Source organism: Rhamphochromis longiceps, linkage group LG17 (genome assembly GCF_057381845.1).
Source record: "Rhamphochromis longiceps isolate RC_006_pf linkage group LG17, R_longiceps_female_GT1.1, whole genome shotgun sequence".
In the NCBI taxonomy this organism is placed as follows: domain Eukaryota; kingdom Metazoa; phylum Chordata; class Actinopteri; order Cichliformes; family Cichlidae; genus Rhamphochromis; species Rhamphochromis longiceps.
This window is the reverse complement of record NC_140573.1, coordinates 14,544,587-14,566,247: the sequence shown is the minus strand read 5'-3', so window position 1 is coordinate 14,566,247 and position 21,661 is coordinate 14,544,587. Positions and strand designations below refer to the sequence as shown.

The 21,661-nt window shown below is 39.8% G+C and overlaps 1 protein-coding gene across 1 annotated transcript in view; it reads right to left on the bottom strand.

The window, feature by feature from the left end:
• Positions 1-21,661, bottom strand: part of LOC146649428 (adenylate cyclase type 1-like) — a 74,231-nt gene that overhangs the window by 19,668 nt on the left and 32,902 nt on the right. Inside the window, exons 5-15 of the mRNA XM_085387230.1 lie at positions 21,505-21,632; positions 19,610-19,768; positions 15,777-15,918; positions 13,527-13,682; positions 10,639-10,833; positions 8,885-8,982; positions 8,653-8,737; positions 7,826-7,915; positions 5,925-6,199; positions 5,394-5,520; positions 4,907-5,023 (exon numbers count right to left, since the gene is read on the bottom strand). Coding sequence (XP_085243356.1) covers positions 4,907-5,023; positions 5,394-5,520; positions 5,925-6,199; positions 7,826-7,915; positions 8,653-8,737; positions 8,885-8,982; positions 10,639-10,833; positions 13,527-13,682; positions 15,777-15,918; positions 19,610-19,768; positions 21,505-21,632 — 1,572 coding nt within the window. The remainder of the gene's footprint in view (positions 1-4,906; positions 5,024-5,393; positions 5,521-5,924; positions 6,200-7,825; positions 7,916-8,652; positions 8,738-8,884; positions 8,983-10,638; positions 10,834-13,526; positions 13,683-15,776; positions 15,919-19,609; positions 19,769-21,504; positions 21,633-21,661) is intronic.

Sequence of the window (21,661 nt, the reverse complement as noted above, 5' to 3'; positions counted from 1 at the left end):
GGGAGGACACTGTTCACACAGTAGTCAGACAAATGGGGCCTGACCTCCCTATCTATGAGGTAAGACCGGAGAGAGGCAGAGGGCGCTCTAGAGTGCTTCACAGAAACTTGCTTATGTCATGTGACCACTTACCTTTTGAAAAAAGATAATCGTACAAGACATGAACAGAAAAAGACTGATAAATGGCCTGTATTTGTATAGCGCTTTTACTAGTCCCCCCTAGGGACCCCAAGGCGCTTTACACACCCAGTCATCCACCCATTCACACACTGGTGGAGGCAAGCTACAGTTGTAGCCACAGCAGACTGACAGAAGCGAGGCTGCCATATCGCGCCATCGGCCCTTCTGGCCAACACCAGTAGGCGGTAGGTGAAGTGTCTTGCCCAAGGACACAATGACCGAGACTGTCCGAGCCGGGGCTCGAACCGGCAACCTTCCGATTACAAGGCGAACTCCCAACTCTTGAGCCACGATCGCCCCCCGTCGCTGTTGTGCCAGACTCTGATGGCGAGGGCAATGTTGATGAATACCGCTGTCATTACGCACCACGTCAACCTGTGTCCCAGCCATCAGAACAAGAACTTCTCACAGCAACATCTCAGCCCGCAGCTTCGGTCCCTGCTCTTGCACCAACACCAGAGCCTCTTGCTGGAGACCATCTGGAGGCGCCTTACCCAGCTGTCATGGAGACAACTTGTGAGGAGGCAGAGCCCACTGCAGGTGACATATCTGCCCCTCCTCCACCTGTTGTACTCGAGAGACTTGAGGAGGAGACGCCTCAGTGGCCACAGCGAGAGAGACACCCGCCAAGACGGATGACGTATGACCAACTGGGCACCCCATCTTGCTACAGTGTTTAGCCAGTACCGCAACTGCTTCCTGTGTACCCGGGCCTTGTTCCATGGTTTCCAGCTGTGCAGTCATACTGCACCCAGCCCATTGGTTTGTATGGACTCCAGCAAATGTAAGTTGACACTTTTTCACTGATGACTTGAGAACTGTACTTACAGACTGTCATCAAGAAAAAGACATTAACTTTTCCCCATCTGTGGATTATAACCATAGACAATAGACTTTGTGAAGACTCACATATGGACTGGTTATAGACTTTGTCTGCAGTCACCAGTGATGGACTGTGGTGAAACAGGTGTTAAACCCAGGTGTTAAACCCACATTATTACATTGGTTCACTCTACTGTTGATGTCCTGACTACAAGAGAATATAGACTGAAAAGCAATTTGTTGGTATAATGTCGGGGTGACATTTTTTGAGTGGGGGAGAGTGTGACAAGTTGAAAGACAACTGTTGAAGGATTCTTTTCCCCCTGCTTTCATACTCTTAGCAATATACTACTATCCCTGGTGCATTTCTCCTGAAATTGTCACTATAATTTCTCATTGTGTACCACTAACCACTGAAGTTACATTTCATTTTCCTTCACTCACAAAAAAGTCCCTGTTTTCCCTCTATTATGGGCGTGTGTGCTTGCATTAGTTTTTTCAAAGCATACTTAGATGACTACATATAAGTTTAGCTAGCAACCCTGGTGGATCAACTAATATCACTGACAGCAGACATCAGCTGATGCCTGATTGGTAAATGACATGTTAGTTATTTTGGCCGCTTCATTTTCTGCTCCCCTCTGACAAACACTTTGTAACGTACTTTCACCTTGGATTCTCCATGTAATAGTATTACTATTAGTTCTCTGTAAGTGATGCCTGCTCTAAACTGTGTTGGGTCTTGTAGATGGTTTCACTGTCTTTTGGCTTTCTGTGAATGCTCACTGAAGGGCAGGAACGTCCCAGACTAAAGCCAAATCACCAAATACATACTACAGTTGATGGGATGCTGATTTAAATACAATCCTCCTGACAGAACTGTACTATATGCACTCACTGGAAACTACCAGCTGAAGTCAAGCTTAGGGGAGCTCTTCAGTTGAACATCCTGATTTTGATATTTGCATATTCTCTTACTGCAAGGAAAACAAGATTTAAGACAACCTTAATGTCATTATATCTGTAAAATACTGATGCATAATCAATCAGATGCAGCAGGTGTAAACACATTGAACCAAAGCATTTTTAATACACATCAAAAGCACCCTTTCCTAATAAATATATGTTAATTTAACATATACAGCAAAGTCTGTGGAAGAGTTTAAGAACAGATCCAGACCTTTTAATTCAAATGAAAAGAAAGCAAAAACAGCCCCAATGTCCTTAAGAAGCCCCAAGTTTGGAAGACCTTTGACACAGTTTGCTGTCTAAGTTCGCTCTAAGCTGTAACCAAAATGAGCAGTCAGGGATTTTAGTCCCTTTAGACTTTATTGTTGAAACAACAGCAAAGTAGGCAGGAGAGAGAGGAGGGAACAACAAGCAGGAAATGGTGCAGGGTTGACTTAAACATGGACCCCTGCAGTAGCTTTTCAGCATACCGGTCACTTGCTCATCCCAGTGACCCAGATCAAATGTTAAGGTAACAACCACTGATTTGTACTATTACTGTTACATATGTTAAAACAATGTGAAGGGCATATTTGCTACATTAATACATTAAAGTTAAAATAAGAAGTAATAATAGTAATATCAGTTTATCTTGACTTGTTTAGCAGATATCTGTGCAATGATTTTCACTAAACCTGAGAGTATCTAAGTGCTGGGAATTCTTGCAGTGACATGACTAAAAATATTTTTATAGTCTATTTAAAAACATATTGTTTTGTGTCGTTTGGTTTAACTGCCCCCTTAAGAAATAACAATACAACAATCCTCAGGAAAGACATATTGCAAAGGGGACAAAACTAAAACAAGTAATAGAGCTAGAAAATAAAGACGAATGTGAAGCAGATCAACTGCCGTGAATCACAATACCGTCTATACATTAGAGCTACATAAATGATGCAACGATCGTTTATGAGATGAGATCAGCATGCCTGCAGGTCAAAGCTGCAGTTTCATGTGCATGGAAAATTTTGGTTAAATTATTATGCTGGAGCTGCACAACTTCCAGGCAGTGGAGTCCCACTGTGCTGTGTTATGAATACAGTATATGAGTGAACTTTAGCCCAGAGGAAAGAGAGGAAGCCTTTCTATACACCGTAACTCTGTGGGGTCACCAATGTGCTGGAAACATACTTCCTGACTTCCTCCCCCCTGTGTTTACGAGTCTCAGCCTCAGACCATCCTACATCGTCTCATGTATAGCCCCACCGATTGTTGAAGGAACTATTTTATCTTTTTATTATTATTAACAAATTCCAGCCTCCAGTACTCTCACAGTAGCCATAAAACTCCTCTATTGTTCAAAATGGTATTGAAGATGAAAGGGAACCTATCACATGCTTTCACATTTACCGTCATATGCATAAAGTTTGAAATGATGAAGCCATATGTAAAAGCCTAAAGCTCAGGCTTCTCTGCTTGCACTTTCATGCATATTTATCTGCACTTGGTTCTGCATGATGTCACCGAGAACAGGTACCTTTATTTTAGTCATCTGAGGTACACAGCCAATGATATTAAGCTGGCTTGAGGGGAATGAGGCTAAAGAGCAAGGTTTGGGATTGAGAGAGAACTAAGGGGTTGCACCAAGGCCCAGTATGAAATAAATGAGGACATTTTAATCTAGCAACGCTACTTTATTACAGTGGGAACAAGCATAACACATATCCCCACAGTTGTGTGTCTCTGCAAACACGTCAAGTTGCAGTTTAAATTCATTTCTCCTTCTTATTCTGAGTTACTGGATTATACTCCTTCCCTCGCTGCAGGAAGGAGCGCTTTCGCAGATCATTCATCCCAACAGCAGTTAGACTCTATAACTCCTCAATCACGATGTCATAAGTCACTGGACACTGTGAACATCCACGGTCACCACTTCATGCATAATGGACCTTCCATGACCTTCCAAGCTATATAGTTTATGTCTTCCATATTTCCAACTATATCCATAATCACATACTGTGTATGCTACCATTGTATATAGTGTATTATCTTACTTTTTTCATTGATTGTACTTAATTGTATTTTTGTATTTCCTTCTGGTATCTGTACCTGAGCTGAGGTGACGCAAAAATTTCCCCGTTGTGGGATCAATAAAGTCTTATCTTATCTTATCTTATCTTATCTCTTATATAATGATCAGAAAATTATTTTAGCACGACATCATGTTGTCACTGAAATGCTAAAATTAAGTGCTTCAAAACAAATGGTTAGGATAGCAGTGTCATTGTCCTAAACAGCTGAGATAATTTCCCAACAATGGGAGTCTATGGTCCCTGCAAAGGGTCTACAAATCTGTATGACCTGTAAGGGCCATACAGATGATATGATTTACTGGTATGTCTTTTTATTATTCATTAATCTAACAAGATTATTATTTAACCATATCTCTTGTAGACATAATACTTAAGACATAAGATGATAACCAAAATGTGAAAAACTGAATTTGAAATTACTTCCTAATTCAAAGAACAAATTGAGTAACAGCAATTCTGGAATTACTGTAACAGAACAAAACTATTGATAAGATATAACAAAATTTAGAAATGTATGCTTTTTAGATTTTTCCCTCCACCTTCGACCTTCAAATTCCTCAGATATAAGCTCCTGAAAATGCAAAACCAGAAACTAAACTTCTCAAAACCCACATACATGCACTGTACTGAGACATTTACATTAAAAGGCAAAATAGTTGAAAAAAAAAAACAAACAGGTGTGAATCTTGACTTGTCACCTAAAAATCTAGACACCTTCTGACCTGTAAGTCAGCAAACCTAAACCTCAGAGCTTCCTAAAGCACCTACTGTGTCAGGGTGTGCTTTCTGATTTCAAAGGTGCTTACGCACTTTAGACTGACGATCCCTGTTGGATGAGCCTGGACATGCCCGCAGATGCTCACCATGTTCCTGGGATTTGACATCAGGAAGTGTTGAGCCACATGAGCTGGCAGCAGGTTGAACAGGATCCTCTTGTTGTCCAGCTTCACTTTTTCCATGTCGTCTCTCTCCTCCTCCGCCTGCATGACATCAGCAATCACGCGACACACACACACACACACACACACACATAGCAGATCCTTTAAAAAGTGGCACTGATCTTGACATTTTAAGTTTTAAGCACTATGATGGCATACTCTAGCTTACAGCAAAGAGGAGATGTAATTGCCCGTCCTTATCACTAGAGGGAGATAATGATTTGCAGACAAGACAAACATGCAGCATCTTCCCAAAATAGAAACATCCAGGCTTTGATGATCCACTGAGACAACCCAAGACTGAGCATAGGCACTAAAGAAAACACAAATCTGTATTACAATGATCAAATCCTTACTAAAACTGAACCCTAGAAGCAAGAACAGGATGTTGAATGTACCAGCAGCCACACACCTGAGTTGCCCAGAGATAGTCAAGTCGCAATTTAAGGTCCAGTTGTCTTGAATGCAGAGCCAGGGCTCCAGAAAAAAGCAACACTGCCAAAACAGGGTCATAGCCCCGTGTGTGCAGAAAGCCACCACTGGAAGATGGAGACATAAAAACATTTTTATAATGTTTATTATTTTTGTTATGTAGGGAAGAACTCATGACAATACAAAACAATGCCCTGAAATGTGTTGGAGTGGAAGAATAAAGTGGGAAAATATGCATAGAAATACATGCTTCAAATGCAAATACAATGTAAAGCAGAACTTTACACTGAGTATTTTGATGAGGGAAATATGTCAGATTTTGCTGCAATTCCTCTCCTACTGTTTTAATATTTTGATAATAATTTGATAGGATTTTGAACTTTTGTCTTGTACTTTCTTGTGTTCTTGTGGATAACAGCAACTTTTTTGTACTTAGCACACTTAGCCAAACCTGACTATAACCATAAACCTTACATATATTACATATACAAATCTTAACAGCACAGCTTACCCCACAGCTTGACGGTAACCACTGGTCTCCATGACAACTGCATATGTGATGGAGAGTAGAAAGAGGAGGAGGATCTTGGGGAGCGAGGAGACACGAATGTAAGGGATCACGGTGAGGGTCCCCGCCACACAGGAGAGTAAGGCATAGGCCATGTTGGGACAAGCCCGGTCCGTTGCTGTGGTGTTAGCAGATCTAACCATGAGAGTGTCTGCGGGGATGTTCTCCACAGAGCGGTTGGAGTTTGTCCCAACTTTACCCCAGGGAACACAACCCACCTGAAAGACAATTACTTTGATAATTTATCTTAAAAAAATCCTAAAACATTTAATATCAAATAATAAATTTCTCATTGATCTAATGGCATTAAGGTTAGAAACCTGAATAGACAATTTAACAATCTATGTGCCTGATTTGTTCCTTTCCAAGAGATCCTCGACTAATTATTTTGCTACATCACGTCTGGGTACAGAGCACCACGAACATTTGAATAAAGCGTAAGTACAGTGTGATAAACCATGCCTTTGGATTCTGTTTCCGAACCTTATCTTCCCGTGTAATATAAACAGTAAGACCAACCTGCTGGTGCACTCAGGTCGTATTTGCCTTGCAGAAGGAGACAGACAGATTCTGCATGCACGCATTTATCTTTAGAGTACACCCATGTGCAATATGATGACTGGAGAGGCCATAAACTGTTTACTGATCAAGCTGAATGTTCAAATTCAATGGTCTACGACAAGCTGAAATAATGCAAGCCTGGCTATGTGACGTCCGTCTTCTTAAGACACTGGTCTGCATATTAGGTTGTTAAAGGGGTTCTGCCCGTTTTTACCAGTATTTGTGTTTCTTTGCTATGCTAAACTAGTACATTCATAATGTAGTAGTTCATATATTTGACTATCAGGAAAAAGATCCCCAGGAGAAGGTGCAAATTCCTTTGGGGTGACATCAGCTTAAAGTAACTTTTTCTTCTTCTGCTATGCTAAGCTACCTATATCCTGATTATAGTGGTGCCAACTTTTTAACTATTAAAACAAAAATCATATGGGCATTTCCCTTGAAAAATAACAAAAGAAGAAAAAAATATCCAAATAAAATAGTGGTGTGCTGACACAAGCGCTTCTCTGATAAAGTTGCAGTCAAATCAGATTTGGTATTTGTAATCGTGACCAACAATGAAGTTTTGTCAGAGAAAATCAGGAGAATTATCTCTAATCATGACACCCCAGTGCACCTCATACCCAGCCACACCCTCAGACAAAAAACTCCCAAATACAAGAAGAACAGCACAGTATATGCTGTGCAGCGCAGCACGGAGTGCTCTGACTTCTTCATTGAATAAACCAAACAGCCACTCCATAAACGCATGGCACAACATAGAAGAGCCACCTTGACAGGACAAGACTGAGCTGTACATCTGCATCTTAAGGATAAAGGACACTCTTTCGAGGATGCCAATGTTCACATTTAGGACAGAGAAGACAGATGGTTTGAAAGAGGAGTGAAAGAGGCCACCTCCATTGCAGTTTTGATATCCCTCCCAGGGGCCTCAACCCCTACTCACATCTTGTGTCAGGTGACCTATAGAGGTCACAAGGTAGAGTGAGGCAAGATCTCACAGTGGTTTGACCCGTAACCAACGACCCTATTAAGGGACAATCCCTACTTGAACTGAAGACGCTTCTCGAATGAGAGGTGACAAAATTTAAAGAAGTCCAATCGCATTCTTTCCGAGCTCCTTAGACCAGAACTGAAATGATGAAACTCTGACAACTCCTTTCACTCAACATAACTGTGGTATATCAACCATGAATAGGTAATATGCCAAACTACATATAGTGAATAGTAACTGATTTTGAACACAGACCATGATATCATTTATATAAATCATATACACTTACCACACAGGCCTGGGTAACAGAGTAGGTGAGCAAAACGAGGAAGACACACAGCACTGTTCGGATCTGGATGGTGAGGCAGCCCGGTTGGCACTAAAGCCAGAGGAAAGGGAAAGGGAGGTTGGCAGGGAGGCGGAAAATAGAAGGAGTAAATGAAGCACCAGTTTATCTACTTTAAATGCATTTTGGACAAATCATTAACCAGGACTGGAAATAAAATGAGTGCATTTTGTGGTGTGGCTCATTATGTTCAGGTCTATTAGAGGAGACACTTAAAGGGTATGATGATAGTTCAATGTAGCATGATGCCACAGTGTCATATGGAGATTATGCGCTCACTATGCAAAAATGATTATGGTGCTCCGATATGAAGGCTTTTTTTTCACACACAAAAATATAATTAATCAAAGACTGCTAAAATGCTAAAAGGTTTGTGAGACCACTAAGTGTATGCTAAAGGAGGCTAAATAAAAATAAATAAATAAAACTATGAAGTTATAGTAGTGATAGTGAAACACTGATTTATCTAAGAAATGTCAGATTATGAAAAAACAACTCTAAAATAAAAAAACCCACAATGAACATATATATAAAATTACCTTAAAGAAATACAAAATACCCCCCAACATAAGCAAAGCAATTACAGAGACTCAAAATTATTTTAAAGCCATATGAAGTAACTTCCTAAAGAATTAGACAACAAAAAGACACAAAATAGTCATTAAGAGGCCCAAAGCAACAACAAAGTGACTAAAACCACTGACAAAGAGTGTATTAAGAGTGTGATCTTTACACGTGTGAGGCTGCTGGAAGAGGTCTGGAAGTCTTACCTGAACACTGGTGAGATGAAGGTACATGACACAGGCCACGTGGAAACACACACACAGCACCAACAGCAGCAGCACCAGCATCCCTCTGAGAGACAAAGAGACAAGAGCGTGAGCAGGGCTTTCCCAGTTTTCACTAAATGCCGTGAAAAACAGCTCCTTTTCTAACTGGCCCACAAACTTTTTTGCGTAATATGATTGGACATTTTGTGCGTGAATGTGTGTGTCTACATACTGTGGGATCATTAGTAGGTAGATAAGGCCGAACAGGGCAGCAAGGATCAGAGAAAGAACCACAGCACTGATGAACTGGTCATCATATACCTGATGATACTAAGAAAAGAGGAAACAAGAGTTAAAATGTAAATAGAAGAGGAAACACAAAGAATCCATCCATCCATTGCAAAAACAGTGTAGGTCGATTCAGAGCACTGTGTTGGAAATCCTTTATCATGGGGAATCCTGGCATTGCTTTTACATCATCCTAGAGATAAGTACATAAGATTGTTTGAAGACAACTACATGGTCATTTCAGTTTTATTAGAAACTGACCAGCTACAAATGTTAACATGGTATGATACTAATGAAGTTTAAAGGTGCTATTGTTGGTTTTTACATCTCGATAGTTTCAGTGTGACTTGAAACTAGTGAGTGAGCACTTAATTTCACTAGAAAAGTCTTTACTGAGGTAATGGATCAGAGAGGCAGAGGGCTGACTTCTATACATTCAGACTGTGTTTTTGAAACCAGCAGATTCTCTCCCTGCTGGTCATTAGAAAGAATGCAGGTTTAAGACACTGCCTGGAAGGTACACCCATCTTTTTTACATTGTTCCACCTGTCTTTATCTTACAGTTCATTCTTTTTACTTCTTTTAATATTCTCTGCTTTATTTCGAAGAATAGTTCCTGTCCGCCTTTCGTTCATTTGTCTGCCCTGGTTGCTGTCCTGATTTAATTCACATGTGGTTTATTATCCCTTTCCTTGTTGTGCTCATTTATTCTCCATGTCCTACCTCAGTATTTGTCATTATCACAACTCTCTGTTATTCCTGAATCCGATCCTGAATCTAGTTTGTTTTCCTTCTACCCTACCTAGACTTTTAGGACACATTTTAGACTTCCTGCCTCATATCTGCAGAGCCTTCTGTTTACCCTTTGAAAATACAGGATTTGATTTTTCCGTCTCCTACGGTGTTTCCAATTGGATCCTCACTTGTTTATGACCACAAAAAGTGACAGCCATAAGCCATTTACTTATCACAGCTGTTTTTACTCTAACAAGAAAAATAGTTTTTACCCAGAATACAGAATACCACAATTGTTTTTATTTAACTGGAAAAGAGGCTTTTTGGCTCATGTTTGTACTAATAAAAAACTTCACTTATCTCTTGCAAAAGAAAGGAAAGGGGATGTCTAAATTTGTAAATTTGTTTTGAAATAAATCGTGTAGTGCAGGAATATATTTTTAAAAACCCATTATGCTCATTTGTGTCTTCTTTATTTATTGCGCTTCTCCTAAAAGATAGCAAGGCTAAAACAAGTTAAACATGAGAGGCAATTAATTATGTTTTTACTTTGCACAGGTTTTATTTCTTCTGAAACAACTTTAAATGCAGACGCTGACACGCGCGCACACATCGACGCATGAACCCATCTCTGTTCTGCTTCTTCTTTATGGCTACCCACGCACACATTGCAGAAAGATATCACGTGTGCTGCTCAGACGTTCCCAAATCATTATCTGCACCCCCTCTTGAGAGGGTGGGTGGATTCCTCTTGCACGCACACACACATAGACAACAGGCGTGGGAGAGAGGGAGAAAGAGAATTAGAGCTCGTGTAGGGTGTGTATGTGCGAGTGTAAGACAGAAGGGGGGGCAGTCACGAAGCATGTTGTATCTTGAGCAAAGTATATATTAATACATTTGTATATCTGTTGAAAAGTTACGTGTTTCTCGATCAGATGTTCAGGTCTCGTGTGTCCTTACCCTGCGCTCCCTGTCTCTGCTCCTGTAGAACAGGGTGATGTAGTTGAGGTCTGATGTCTCAGACTCGGTCTGACGCGCTTCGATGAGCCGCCCAATGTAGCGGTTGACTCGCGTTCCTGGCGAGTGCTGCACGGCAGTGGCTGAGAAAGACGTCCGATTCCTCAGCTTCTCCGATGCAGTCCGCAAAGCTCGCCGCTGTCATACAGCGAAAAAGACAACACAATCAGTCTCTGCAGAGACCTGCCTCGTGCGTTAAGGCTGACTGCTTGTCAGCTGATGCGGTGAGGCATACAAATGAAGAGTTTTGTGAGCTCAGCACTTACACAGCTCCTGAGCACAGGAGAATTTGATATAACTCTATAAAGACGATAAAAAAGTTTGCAGACATGCTTGTCTGAATATCTGAGGATATAATACTCATTACTTACCATCAAACTACCAATAGCAGCTCACAGAGATGCACACACGCATGTTATGCGTGCACAAATTCATAAATGCAGAGAAGGCTGAAATTAGAAGTTAGGTGACTGAATTTTTTTTTTAAACAGATTCAGAAATTAACATGCAAAAGGCTTTAAATCTAATCGATCAAAACCACAGGGCCTTGAATATTGTTTAACCACTGTGAAGTTAGAGCTCAGGCACAAATTTCGGCACAAGGCTCTTATCATTAAAAGACCTTGGTAAAAAAAAAGAAGACAAGAAGCAGTTTTTCTTTGCTCCACCACCCATTAATAGCCTTTTTTTTGGGGGGGGGGGGGGGGGGGGGGGGGTTCTTTTGTTTCTTGATCACATGTCAACTTACTACAAGTTCCATGTAGAAGATTAAGATGTGATAACATTTTATAATGTAAATTAAAGTATATATAGATATGAAGTATAGCTCATTAAAATGGGCATTGTACTGACATTGTGCTTTTGATCTGATGGTGGCAAAGAGAAAAGGTCTAATATACAATCTGATGATAAGGTTATAAATACTTATTTGCTGCTGGTAATACAACCGAGGCACTAATGTCACATCACACTGAAGTTTCAGGTAGCAGTTAATCAGAAAATAAGTAGGTAGACAAAGTACACATTGGTGTGTTTTAATTGCTTTTTCTGTGTGGCGGTTTTTTATTGGTCCTGTGGGTGGAATTATCCAGGGAGATGGAACTCAGTTGTCAAATACGATAATGAATAAAATAATGCCCAATTTGAAAATTATGATAACAAACTATAGAATGGTATGTTAACTGCAGAAGTTACTGCTCATTGGCTACAGTATAATATTAGATGAAGACATTTTTCTTTAAGATCTGCTTTTTCAACTCCTGTTCCTTATTATGTCTGAAGGTATAACAGATTTATGGACCTATTTGGAAGAACGAATAACAAATCCAAGCTCTTTACATGTGTTACTGACCAAAACCGAGCTCCACAACTGTTGACACACACAGCTTTCTGTGCTGCCAGCTGGATACCCCCCTTCTCCTTTCACAGCATGCAGCAATCAAAGTTATTCCTAATGTTGACCACAGTGCCCCCAAAGTGGGTGCAAGCTAATCAAGATAATGTGTTTCAAAGCACAGTACATGCCACATCCTGCATACATGCTTTAAAGACCCCCTTTAGTCATAAAATCAGCTTTTGCTTGTTGGGGAATCGAGACTCCACAAGATTTCTGACGATGTCCTGTAGCAAAAAGATGTAAGCAGCAAAGTTGCCAGGTGAAGGCTCCCTCAGTTTGACTTGTTTTTTTAGAATATTCCACAGATGCTCAGTCACACTGAGATATTTGAAATCACGTCTAAAGCTTGAACATTTTTATGTTTGCGAACCCATCAAAGTAACGCTTCAAAACACAAACTTTCCCAGATGAACACGGTGATAACTTTGTTGTCATTCAAAACGGTTCTTTGGACCACTTTTAGTATGTACTAACTAGAAAACTCCTCCTGGAACAGTCAGTGTCCTAGCCATCAAAGTTTGGCTTAGCAAAGTCTCTCTGATTCTGATGCTCGGCCATTTTTCCTACTTCCAACACATCTGTATCAAGAACTGAATATTCACTTGCTGCCTAATGTATTCCGCCCCTTGACAGGTGACAGTGAAGCAAGAGTCACCATTTTTAATTTGTCATGTATAGCAAGATTAGATCTTGTAAATAGCACCAAACAATTCCCAGTCATAATTCTATTATAGATTTGCTATGTGTCACAAAGGAAGGATTTTAGCTACTTGGATAATCATATAACAATGTGTCTAATGCTATTATGAGAGATGATACCAGGCAGTGGGTGATTACCAGCAGTTGTAATGCAACCTCATCAAAATCATGAAGTGCTAATGCCTGGACCGGCTCACAGAGTTGGGCGGATTAGAGCTAGCAGGCTATTTCTGACAGCCAGACACTGTGACACAACACCAATCGCCCAAACACTCCATGACTGACTCACTGCCTCGTCACACACAGAGCTAAGAAACACATCAACAAGAACAAGGTGATGCTCATATGGACATGAAATTGCAATCTGGCATATATAAAGTCAATGTCAGTGGTTGTATCAGTCCCAGTGGCTTACTTTTTAAGAGACTGTCATAAAGCAGGAGTACTGTGGTACTTCTGAAGATGTGAAATGTACATATTAATTCATTAATACAATACAAGCAAACATTAAATACATATTAATGTTTTCTTGTGTGATTGTTTGACATGCAGATTATGGATCCAAGCAGGATTTCAATCCACCCAAAAAACACCTATAGGCAAGTCTAATAAAAGGATTTTCATTTGACTATGTGAACTAGTAATTCATATTCTGTGCACTCATATGCAAGCATAGCAAATTACTTTTGTAATTTGAAACCAAAGAGATGCTTTCATTAGTGCTTTTTACACATACCTTGTCATCATCCTCACAGGTCATGACATTGGAGAAGGGGATCTCGGCCTTGAACATCTTCCTACAGTGCATGAGCTGCACAAGCAAGTAGCACACTGTCTTGAACTTCATCCTCTTGGCTGGTTTGATGTCTGATAGGATAATACCAGGAAAGATCTGGAAATAAAGATAAAAATAAAACAATAAATAGAACATTTGATAAAGAACTCAACATACTAAACACATTTAAGGCTTGATATGATATACTATAATAGGCTTTTTTGAAGAAAAAAAAAAGAAGAAAAAGAAAACATCACATAAATCAAGTGAAGCATTAAGTCTCTTATCTTGTTAATATTTTTCAGGATGAAAAAGCTAACATTTAGCCTAGTGTATATAGCACAATTAAGCACAGCTTTGATAGAATAATTGACAGTACAAACAGTAAACACAAAAACTCGCAACTAATACATCTATAAATTCAATCCGTCTTTCATTTTTTATGTTATTTTTTCTTGCTTGCGAAGTGAAAATGTGAAATATATGAAACTGAAACATGCCAAAGTCAAAGTAATTATCATTAGCATTACGCAGTCTCGTATTTGAATATGGATATTTGCCATAACATTAGAATTTTACCATTTATCATGTGCTGTATCAGACTTATAAATTTAGCTTTGTGGCATACATTGTTAGGATTTTTGTATTACTGTTGCTGTTGTACTACGTTAAATATGGTTGAGATAAAAAAGGTTAAATAGGCTGGAACATTTACATTACTATTGCTTTTATAATTAATACAATTATTGATTTGGGCCATGTATTTTAAAGGTACTTAATCTTTTAACTAAATAGTTGGACATGTGAATGTGATTATTTTGTTCTCATTGTTTTAAGGGTGCTTAAAGACTAGTTAGTTCAAGTCACCCTGACCGTTGTGGGTCATTATAAAGCTTTCATTAAGATCAAGGAAATTGTAAGTCTTATTAAATTTCTTATGTTTGTAAATTTGTTAAAGCTATTATGGTTTTAAGGGTTTTTTTATACGGGCTGAAAAAACAATAAATGTTTTTGTTTTGTTTTGTTTTTTTAAATCAGTTTCATATATTACCAAAAATAATGTGCTGCTCATTTCTTTGTATTCTACAGGGTCAATAAAAAGTCGCCACTAGCCAGCTGTTATCAACAACACAGTAGCAACACAAAATGTGTGTCATGCCACACTGCGCCAGTGGCTGCCTTTAAGTCCTCATTAATCAGAGCTATGTATTGCCATTGGCCCTTAGGACAGACGTATCACTCTACATATATTACAAATAAAGAAAATGTATTATGATAATGCGCAGTAGATCTGAACAAGCACAATACAAGCAGGCACGCTCTTTTTACATTTAGTCATATGACTAAATATGAGTAAATGTAAAATGACAATAACAAATATGTAGCTCCAAAAATAGCACAGCTCTCATAATAAGTAGTAAAATGCATCTAAATTTAAAAAAGCAAACAAATGTAAAAATCCTAAATTCACTATTGTTATGCTTCATTTTAGGCTAGATGGGACAGAGAAGACATCAGGTCTTGATTTCATTTGATTTAAAAATCGAAAGAGATTTACTTCAGTGTCATGTGTGGAAATAAAAGCAACATATATTCTGTTTTAGGGACGAATGCACCATTGATTACTTGTACAACCAAGTAATATTATTTCTTGCCAATTCATCATAATTATTATTATTATTTTGGAACCCTCCACAACTTAAACAATTTAACATCAGTGTTTCTGATTGCATCTTCCCTCCATTTAATTATCCATAAAAATCTTTTAATTCAAAAATGTTCAAATTCAAAATTTATATTCTCCATTAATGAAGCGGTTAAAAGGACATGGCATGAAATTAAATGTGGAGAATTGTCTCATTCATGGAAATCAAGTAGGCTTGAGTGGGATTTTTACAGTAAACTGTGAATGTGGGATATTACAAAACCTGGATCAAGTGTTTATCTGCGTGTCCATGCCGGTGCCAGCGTTGTGCATGTGCACTTTACGAGGGATTTAAAACATTTTTTCTGACACGAACAGCCAGCTCCGATGCACATGTGCAGTTGGTGTGAGATATTGATACTAGTCATGTGTATGCCAGCTTAGCACATGGCTTGCCTCCCTCTCCCTCCATCAGAGGATTAACTGTTACAACACTGACAGCTGTGTCACCTCTCAAGTTATACGGTTGTAAGAGAATCTGCAGAAAAGAAATCATTCTGTCGTACTTTCCGTCTGTGTGACGGCACGATGAAAAACGTTTCTATGTGATGCTTCTGTAGGAAGGCATGTCTCTCGTGGCCAAAGCCCGGTTCCACCTCGTAGTCTCCGTTCAAACACTCCAGGGTGGTCCTTGTGATGTGCACCTTGCTGGGAGCACAAGCAAAGCAGAGGACAAAAAGCAGTTGGTGATAAAAAGTCCAACACTAAGGTCTCAAATCATTATCCCCTCATTATTTTTATCAGCTTAATAGCCCCTCGGCTTGCTCAAAACTCGTCACTTCATAGAAATTTTCATCCTGGTAAATCATCTAATCTGGTAACGAGTCCTAAAATCTTATTACCTCACTTGAAACAGAACCAAATTTAGCCAAACAGGCGATCTCATTTCAGTGCTGTTTAAAATGCAAATCTGCTTGTTACTGTATGCCAATGTGGCAGGGGTGTGGTCTCTGGCCTGCTGCCGTGGGACGGGTGGCGCAGCTAGCTCTTGGGGCGGCGTCGGGGTGGCAGAGGGGACAGGTGTTTGTGCAGAGACTAATCACTCTCTCCTTGTATATAGTAACGGAGGAGACTGACGGGGAGAGTGTGCAGTGGAGGAAGCCTCGAGAAGAGCTGACTCCTGGCTCGAGTTGTGCCGTAACCTGAAAAGAACTAGTAAACAAAATAAAGAAACCCAGCCACGTCCGTATACACTGTGTAGGTCTGATCATTTCTGCAGCCAGTTTAATGAAGTGACATTAATTTAATCATGGTGGTCAGTTTTATTTTTAGCTGCTGTTTATGTCCTAGTTAGCACATTTGTGCAACTACATTAAATCTGAATTATTTTCTTGCAATGGTTTTTCAGGGCAGAATGTGGGAAAAGTTGACCTCTTAAAAGATCATTTTATTTACTATTTCATTAACAATTAGCATGAACACCAACGAAATGATTCCACAAATGATTACAGTAAGCCAAGTCAATCCAGATGTTGTATGGAAACAGTTAAAAACACTTAAAATATCAGGATGAACCGTGTGGTTTATTTTGGTACAACTCTGTAAACTAACACAGGTTGTGATCTCTCAGTTACTTGTTGAGCAGATGTTGGTGTGCCTACTCAGGGATGCTGTTTTATGTTTACATTGCTTTGATATTTTGTTTTGCTTTTTCTAGGTCAGATCGACATGACAAGTTTAAGGATGTATCTTACAACAGTTGTAAGCAGCAGCTTATTCAATCGGACCTGTACTATCTTTTCTGTTTATTGGAAAAAGTACAAAAACTGTAAACCATAGCTTAGTATAAGTTATAGTATGAGATTATTACACTAATTATATGTAGTAAAGTCCAATAAATTTGTGCTTGAGTGCGGTGAGTGAAATTCTAGTATTTTTTTTCCAATATGATCTCTTCTGATGTCAAAAAATGTGGTGCTGTCCAAAACATAATCTGATGGCTGCATATACGTATACACCAATCAGGTATAACATTATGACCCGCTGCTTAATATGAACATGTGCTGCGGTATTTGGCACCAAGCTTTTAGCAACAGATCTTTTAAGTCCTGCCAGTTGCAAAGTGGGGCCTCCATGGATCGAAGATGCTCGACTGGATTGAGATCTGGCAAATTTAGAGGCAAAGTCAACACCTCAAACTCTGTGTTGTGCTCCTCAAACCATTCTTGTACCATTTTTGCTTTGTGGCAGGGCGCATTATCTACTAAAACGCTGTCAAGCCTAAAATGAGGACATGGACACAGCTAGTGAATTTATATCTTGTTTATATTTTATAATACTGCAGTTTGCTAGTCTGGAGAATCCAGGTATGTGTTAACACACCACAACAGTCTTCTCAGGGGTGGACATCCCACCAAGTCAAACCATGCAAACCATGCACTCTACAGGCCTCAGTTAGCAAGTAAAATGGTAAGCTCAGAACAGTACTATTAGAAAAAGACTGAAGAACTATGGCTTGATTGGAAGGGTTGCCAGGAGAAAGCCTCTTCTCTCTAAAATGAACATGGTAGCATGGCTTAGGTTTGCAAAGCTGTAGCTAAAGAATCCATGAGAATGGACCGATGTCCTTTGGACAGGTGAAATCAATGTAAAGATGTTTGGCCATGATGCAACATGTTTGGAAGAAAACAAAGACAGCATATCAGCACAAACACATCCTACCAGCTGTCAAGCACAGTGTTGGAGAGGTGATGATTCAGGCACAGGACCTGTACATTTTCTAGAGTCAAATGTGAGGGCATCTGCCTAAATGGTAAAGCTGGACCAAAATTGAATCATGCAACAGGACAATTGCCTCAAACACAGGGGCCAAACTTTCATAATAATGTGAAAAACTGATAGAGACCTACAGAAAATCAGTACTTCAGCTTCTAGCTTTTTAAAGTTTGTCCAACAAGCTAATGATACAGTTTTCCATGGGACTGCTTAGAGTCTTGCGAAAGCTTTCTTTCATATCTGGTAACAATGTCAGCTCATGCTCAAACACTATTTTATACACTTTTTCACTGATCTTCAGTTAATGGATGGAAAATGGGTGACTGATCAAGTGCATTTTCACAATTTTTATACATTTTGAAAAATACTTAGGTAAGCAATAGCTTGCTAAATTCATTGTTTGTCTGTTTTTGTTTTTTTTAAAGGTACCATATTTTCCACACTATAAGGCGCACTTAAAATCCTTAAATTTTCTCAAAAATCGTCAGTGTGCCTTATAATTCGGTGCGCCTTATGTATGAATTCTGGTTGTGCTTACTGACCTCAAACCGATTTTATGTGGTACACGGGCTCAGAAATCTGTCAAAAAATGCTTTAGTACGACTTCGTAAGCTACAAAACCGCACTGCTTGATGGATTGTCGGAGCGTTATGGCTACCGTAGTCAGGAGCCTCACGGAGTAATCTGGGTCCAAAACTCTGTCCCTTCAGGTTCCAAAGTCAAACGAACACTGCGGCATTACTGAGAGTTAAACATGGTCTAAATTGTTTCATCTTTAATAAAATGATCATTTTGCAGCTTTACCAGGTGTAACAATTAAGTTTAACATCCGGGCATCCATGAAAACAGAATTTATTAAATTTAACGGAGTTAGAAGTTAGCAGGAAGTTAGCTTGCTAGTTACCACCTAAACATGATATAGCATATTCTGACTGAGAGATTTCTGAAAAACTTAAAATGTACAGCTCTGCTATCACTTCCAACATAAATGAAGACAGAAAACTAAACAGCAGTGACATTTGTAGGGTTACTGAAGTTGGACTAGCTGGTATATAATGATGTGCTACCTGATCACTAGCAACACAGCTATGTTAGCATAACATAAACACAGTGAAACTGGAAGATGAACGCTAACTTTTTTTCACTCTAAATGGCAACGTGAGGGTTCCTGATGGTTATGGACAAATGCAATTGCATGGCAGGTAAAAGGACCAAACTTCAGTCAGGAGAACAGCTTAGTCATTAATATACTGAAACAACATGGGAATAGAGCAGCTGTGAGAGAATTCAACATTAATGAATTAATGGTACGGAAGTGGAGGAAGCAAGAAGAATGAGTTAAGTCTGACTTATCAGACTGTTTTGTTTCACTTAATGCGCCATATAATTCAGTGCGCCTTATGGTCCGAAAATACGGTAATTTTACATTTCTATGTAAATGACCCTGTGAATTATGATAACCATTTGAGAAGTCTATGAACATAGTAGTGTACATACAGATACAAAAAGTCTGTCATAGCACTGTGTCATATTACTGTAGCTGACATACTGTATTCTGTGTCTTTGCATGAGTGTGTGTGCTGCGTTCGTCTGATTTTCAGTGGGTGTAACAGTCAGTACTGACCCTGGCAGCCCTCCAGCCTCCATCACATTCGCCAGTGTGACATCATTTGACCAGACATCATACTGCCATTTCCTCAGGCCCAGCACGCCACACAGCACCCGTCCTGTGTGCAGGCCTACGCGCATGTTCAGATCCACCTCTGTGGCCTCCACCACCGACCTGCAGGGGGGGAAAGAATGATTTAGAACTACTTGAACAAAAACCAGGACAATTTAACATTTAAAGCATTTTTCTTTTATTGTTGTTGTTTTCTTTTCTTTTTGTTGCCATATAGGAAGCAGTGTGGCTGAAGCAATGATAATGCTGGGTAGTAAAAGATGCCCAGCAAATTTCTCCAGATTACTGAGTGTTAACAACACTAGGTTAGACTACAGTGACCTTTAGCTCAAACTTAAAGAGGATAAATTCTCACAACAAGGTCTTATTAACATCTGCAAAGAAGTATAGCTGTTTCCCAGCAGGAAACACCACTAACTGGTATGGGATGTGTTGGAAGAAATCAGGCAACCATCTACCAAGCATCAGTGATAGCTGTACAATGAGGTTAAATGTTGGTGCAGAACCCAAAATATATTAAAAGACAATTCCACCCCCTGCCACAACCTGTTTACCTTCCTGCCATGTGGCAAGCCAACCAGAAACATCTGCTGTAGCGCAACCACATTTGAGCACAAGAGCCCTTTTTTAAAATTGCTATTTTTGTGGATATTGTTTTACAGCCTCGTGTTAGATTATGATAATGGAATTAATCTTGAATCTTAAAGTTCTGAATTGTGTAGCAAAACTGATTCAGGGTTGCTACACGAGTACAAAATCTTTGATGTAGAGAGGCGCATCTGTAATCATACGCTTCCAACACATTTCAACTTTGTTCCAAAAAAAGCACAAACTACTCAATGCGCCTTCAAAAAAGTTTATGTTCACATGTATGTGTTTACAATATGAATGCGCATGTGTGGATCACCTTCCCTGAGTCGTACTGTGGGGCAGTGACGAAAAAGCAGGACTTTTCCAGAGCCTCTCCTCCCTGGTAAATCACCTAGTAACCTGTGGGAGGTCACCCACTTCAGATGTGAGACAGTCACAGACGAGGAAGGAAATTGAGAATGGCAAAGGGTTCACAAAGTGTGTATTTGCGTGTGTGTGGGGTGGGTGTGTCTGTTTACAGGATGGCAGAAAAGAAAATGTGGTTTGCCCATAAGGTTGAAGAAGGGACATCTTACACTCACACGCATACTGAGGAATGCGTGTGCATGGCAGCACCTGTCCTTTGAGATAAAGGGCTCCCACTCCGGCATCCATCCTCCCAGACAGAGCGGTGGGGCAAAGAACATGACAGGCGCAGGTTCACACAGGAAAGTGAGGCAAAGGTTCTCCGTGTACGTGGTGTCTACATGCTTTTAGGGAGAGGGGCGGAAACCAGGGCTACGTGCAAGCAAGTGTCTTTTAGGTTCCAAATGAACGAAAAAGAAGTAAAGGGAATAGATTTGGAAGTCAACCAAATCTATGTGGTTAGAAATTGTTTGGATTGGAATATATACACACTCAATATCAATCACATGTTACAAAGGTCAGCTTTCTAGGTTACCTTTGTGACAGGTGTTTTGGCAGCAAAAGGGGGACCGACGCAATACTAGACAAGTGGTCCTAATGTTATCCCTGATCGATGTATATTACTGTTGAAGCAGGTAAGAAGTGCCTCAGTTTTCTCGGATTTCCTAGAAACTGTTGTCATAGAAGCAATGCACCGAAAGCAACTTAAAAGGATAAAATTGTTTTCTTCTTAAGAAACAATTCGGATGATCACACATTGTAGAGTAACTGTTGACTTCTGGTCCTTCCCCAAAACAATCATAACAAAGACATTTTTGCCTGCATGTCAGTGTGTGACATACGCAATGGTATCAATCATATCCAGGCCCATTTCTACACAGCAGTGGGCATGGTCCGCCTTGGGTTGGGTCAGTCCTGACACGCAGTAGTAACAGTCCCCCAGTATCTTTATGCGCCTGCAGTGATTCTCCTACAGACACAAAGAGAAAAAGAAAGATG